A 5,000-nucleotide genomic window follows, 5' to 3' on the forward strand; every position below is an offset into this window, starting at 1 on the left:
GCGGCGGGGGGCGGCGGGTGGTGCGGCGGGGGCTGCCCGCGGGGCTTGGCCTCGGGCGGGGCGGGCGAGAGGCCCCCCCCGCCGCCGCTGTCGCTGTCGGAGCTGGGCGTGCTGTGCAGGGAGAGGCCGCTGGGCGAGTGCAGGTGGCGGCTTTGGCTTTTGAGGAGCTTCTTCTCGTGCTTGCGCTTCTTCTTCTCCATCTTCTCCAGCTCCTTGCGGGCGATCTCCTCGGGGTCCATGGGCTCCCCGCTGCACGTCGTGGGGTGGGAGTTGTGAGCCGGCCGCCCCGGGCCCTTCTTCGTGTTCTCTTTCTTTCTCCATTTGGCCCGGCGGTTTTGGAACCAGACCTACACACCGAACAACGAGAAGCAATTAACACCCAGCGCACCGGCCCCCCGCGGTGGCGGGGCAGGGGGGAAGCGCAGCTCAGGCCTCCCCCGTCCACCCCTCGAGGTGCCGGCAGCCCCCATCCACGGGACCTGGCGCCTGCGAGACGGACAGCGGGGGCGGGGGGCAGGAAGAGATGTCCACGCTTCTTTAACAGGGTAGAAAAAAAAATAAAAAAGCAAGGGGTTGGGGGGGTGCACACTCACGCACACACACGCTGCACCCTGCCTGCACCGGCACCGCGGGAGGGGAAGGGATAACACAGCCCCCCCGACTGTCCCCCGCCGCCGAGGGGTGCAGAAGCACCAGCCGGAGCCCCGGCCTGCGGGGCCGGGCTCGATCCCTACGCAGCAGCACGCAAAACGCAAGAAAACATAGCGCAATAAGCGGGCCGGAGGTAGGAACGGCGGGGAGGGGGTCGCCTCGCCCGCGCGGAGCGGGGTCTGGGGCCTCCGGCCCGGCCCGGCCGCCGGAGCAGAGAGGTTGGGTCAGCCCAAAAATGGGGTTTGGTTGGGTGTGTTTGGTTTGATTATGGGGGGAAAAAAATTAAATTAAATTCTCTCTGCTCTGGCCCTGCTCCTGCGGTTCCCCGGCATCCGCAGCCGCGCAGCACACGCGTCCCCTCCGCGCCCGCGGACCCCGGCCCATCAGGGCTGCCGACAGCGCCGGTTCCCGGCCGGAGTCCGCGGCTGCGTTTGGTACCGGAGCACGACCCCAGCAGCCGGGAGCACCGCGGTGATTTCGGTGACCCGATCCCGGCTCCTTCCCCCCGGCAGAGCCCCGCAGGCTGCCGAGCCGCCGGAGAGGATGCTCTGGGAGCCGGCGCGGGGAGAGAAAGGCGGCTCGGAAGGACGCCGTGAGACAAAGCTGACGGAGGAACCGCGGCGAACGGCGTCAGCTCATCCCGGGGGAAGGTCCCCGCCGCCTGAGGTGGGCTTCAGGTCGCATTCCCCGCACACGCAGCCCACGCGAGGCCGCCCGGCCCAGCCGCCCCGCACGGCCGCGGGCCCCGGCAGGACGCGGAGCAGCGGCTCCGGCTCGGCCTCGCCGCCCGCTCGCAGTCACCGCGGCATAAAACAGCATCGGAGGAGCCGACAGGCAACCCGCATCACACCCGCATTCCCCGACCCCATCCTCCTTTTATTTTTGCAAGATCAGCTGAAGCAAATCGCTGGTCCCCCTCCCCTGCGACCGAGGGCCTGAGCAGTTCCTTAAAATTAAGTTTTACGAGTTCCACACGCTCTCGCTGCACCTACGAGCTTTATTGACATTCTCCAGCGTACCCTGGCCAGTGATTAAGCCTCATATTTGCATGCTAATTTTTCGCCCTTGGCTCATTTAAGAAATATGTTTACAGTGGAAAAATATATTAAGAAGAAAAAAAAAAGGTTGAGGGAAGCCAGGCTAGGATGCTGCTCTTCGGGGCTCGTTTGCAAGATTACGAAAAAAATAAAAGGGAATAAGAAGAAGAAAATAAGCCACGAAGGAGCAGCGCAAGGCAGGGAAACAAAAGGAGAGGGCCGGGCGGAGCGAGGCTGCGGGCCCGAGCGCGCAGGGCCCGTCCCGGAGCGGGGCTGCGGGTCCGGCGGGGCTCCCCGGGGACGGCCGGGCGCAGGGCGAGGGCGGGGAGGAGGGGACGCGGTTTTTACCTGCACTCTGGACTCCACCAAGTCCAGCCTGAGAGCCAGAGCCTCTCGCATAAACACGTCCGGGTAATGACTCTCATTAAACGCCTTTTCCAGCTCCTCGAGCTGCCAGCCAGTAAAATTGGTGCGGGTTCGTCTTCTTTTACAGCCAGGACTTTCTTTGTCCGGGTCACCCGAGTCTGAAAAGGCAGAAACACCCTCAGCTCCCTGGAAGGCAGGCCTTCTTCCCCCCCTCCCTGCCATTCACAGGAGCCTTTTAACTTTTGTGCTCGGCAGCGTTGGTAAAAGAGCGGGATTATACACACACCTGCGCTAAAAATGGGGAGGAACCCGATCTGCCCTCGCCTCCTCCGAAAATGTACTTTACAGAACATTTATTCCTGAAGGAAGCTCTCCACAGGCACCCAGCTGGCAGAGAGAGAGAGAGAAGTTCCAATATTTGCTCCAGCCACCAAAGGTTTCATTAAAAAAAAAAAATTTTTAAAGCCCCCCCCTCTTTCCCTTCCCCAGCTCCCCCCACTCCCCCGAGCACCTGTGTGGGCCGCAGCTCACGGCCCGGTCCCACGCGGGGCCCCGAGGGCAGGGCGGCCCCGGGCCTCCCGCAGACCCCCGAGCACGGGCGGGCGTGGGGCTGGGGTGCTCGCAGCCTCTCCAGGTACGTACCTCTCCAGGCTGGGTATTTACAGCCCTAGCCGCACCTCTCCTAACGTTTTCCACCAGGTGTGGAAATTAATTAATAACAATAATGTTTATTTAGTTGAGGTGCAGAGGGGGGCTGTTCCAGGGTTAATAAAAAGGATGTTGGGGCGACGGAGTGTTTTAATAGCTGAACAATAGCGGTGCCACAGGCCGGTGGGGAGGGAAGGAGAGCGCTTCCCTTTGGTTAAATCGTTTAAAAAAAGAAAATTACCACTCGTTATTCCCCAAACTCCAGCGATTCCCATTCTTATTTTTATATATATTTTTAAGGGTATGTTCCGAGCCCCCACCCCAGAGATGAACTTTGGGGGAAGGCACCGGGCCGGGCCCGCTATTGTTCAGGGTACACGCGTGGCCCCACGCTGCTGGGAACAGGGGATGCTCCCGGCGCTCGACCCGGGGCCCCCCGCCCCGTCCTGTCCGCCCCCCTCGGGGGGGGCCCAGTACAGCCCCCCCCCCCCCTCCGGGCACCCCAACATCCGCAGCTGGGGATGCGGGGGGGCGCGGTGGTTTTCTTCCTCCGCGCTGACACGCTCCGGGCGGGGAGCGGCGGCCGGGGCAGGGGCGGGCGGGGGGGTGGGGAGGGGGCCGGAGCCGTTCCTACCTGCGAGCTTGAAGGGCTGGCTGTCCCCGCTCACCCCGCAGCCGGAGGGGATGAGCGGCGCCGGGTTGACCACGGAGGCGGCGCAGGAGCCGCTCAGTAATCCATCGATGGAGAAGGGGACGGAGGCGGCCGCCGACTGCAGCTGGTGCCCAGCCAGTTCGTAGACGTGGTGGTGACCGAGCGGGTAAGGGAAACCCACCATACCCCCGAACTGGGCATGGGGATGCTCCAGGATGCGGCTGTCCATCATGGGGGCGGCTCTAGCGCGGGGGGTGCCGGCGGGGCTGGGGGCGCTGGCGGCGGGGCGGCTGGGGCCGGGGGTGCTGCTGCCGGAGGAGGAGGAGGCGGCGCGGCGAGGGGCTCATGCTGCAGGGCGCCCGGGCGCTTTAACTTTATCAACATCAGGCTCCCAATAATTAGCTCAGGCTGGGGGAATTTGGGACCAATAAGAAACGTTAATCGGTCCTGACGTCAGAGACGTGCCAGTGTGGGGAGCAAACGTTTTCCATATCGATTGCTAATTATACCTGACATCCAGCCTCAATAAACAATATCAGAGCTGTCACAACAAGACAAGGGGGGCTTTGATACGAACTCCAGCCCGAGGAGGGCGGCGGGGGCCGGGCGGGCAGGGGAGGGTGCGGGGGGGCCGGAGGGGAACTCACGGATCTGCCTGATACCCGGTTAAATACCAAACAGCCGGAGTTACACAGACACACAGCCTCCCCCCAGCCCTCCAACCCAGCCTCTTCCCCCTTGTCCCCTCCCCTCTCCAAATCACTAATAGATTTCCCTTTAAAACATTCACCAGCGTGTTGTGGGGATTTTTCACCAGAAATGCTCTACTCTCTGAACCTTTAAAGTGATGTTGCTCCAATTACAGAGAGACATTGAGCGGCAAATAGACTGATCCAATAATAGGAGATTCATCATCCGCTCTTTCCAGAGCTGTCACATTGAATTTAAAACTACAAGCCTTTTCATCTCCTCTCCGGCTCTATAACAGGGGAGCGGGGAGGGGGGCAGAGGGAAAAAATGGGGGGGAAAAAAGGGAAAAGAAAAAAAAGGGAAGAGCCGTTTGCAGCGTTTAGAAGGAGATTTGAGCATATCAATCGAAATCATAATTAATGCAATCTCCTATCGATTCGACCACGGACACCCCCTCCCCAGCAGCAACCACAACCCGTGAATTGTGAGCGCGGCCACAACCAGAAGCAGCCTCTGTTCGCTCAAGAGGAGGCCAAAAAATTAAAAAAAAAAAGAAAAAAAAAGAAAAGAAAATCAAACCCAAATAAAGTTCCCGTCCCTCCCCTCTTACCATCTCCCCCCCCCCCGCAGGAAAAGCAGCCCATCGCACACCCCACCAGTCATTAACAGCTTCCAAACAGCCGCCAAATTCGTCCTAATTAAATCGCGTCCCCATAGAAGTTTTCACCCAAATAAAATATCGGTGGGTTCCCCCGGTTAACAATTAAAGGGACCGTTCTCCGGCAAAGCCGGGGCTGGGGACCCCCAGTTTTGTGCCCTCTTCCGCAGAGCCTGCTTAGAGAAACACTTCCCCGGCTCCTGGGAGGGAGGAAGGGGGGATGCTTTCCGCCCCCTCCCACCCCGAGCCCGCCGGGGCCGGAGCTGCCGGTCCCCTGGGCCGGGGGGACCCAGCCCGG

The 5,000-nt window shown here is 61.2% G+C and overlaps 1 protein-coding gene across 1 annotated transcript in view; it reads right to left on the minus strand.

Moving 5' to 3' along the window:
- The window catches only part of UNCX (UNC homeobox), a 4,283-nt gene extending 697 nt beyond the window's left edge, over positions 1–3,586 (minus strand). Inside the window, exons 1-3 of the mRNA XM_075515315.1 lie at positions 3,337–3,586; positions 2,037–2,212; positions 1–347 (exon numbers count right to left, since the gene is read on the minus strand). The exon at positions 1–347 is cut by the window's left edge and continues 697 nt beyond it. Of these exons, the coding sequence (XP_075371430.1) occupies positions 1–347; positions 2,037–2,212; positions 3,337–3,586 (773 nt within the window). The remainder of the gene's footprint in view (positions 348–2,036; positions 2,213–3,336) is intronic.
- Between the last annotated feature and the right edge of the window lie 1,414 nt (positions 3,587–5,000).

The sequence above is a fragment of the Mycteria americana genome, chromosome 12 (genome assembly GCF_035582795.1).
Source record: "Mycteria americana isolate JAX WOST 10 ecotype Jacksonville Zoo and Gardens chromosome 12, USCA_MyAme_1.0, whole genome shotgun sequence".
Taxonomy (NCBI): Eukaryota; Metazoa; Chordata; class Aves; order Ciconiiformes; family Ciconiidae; genus Mycteria; species Mycteria americana.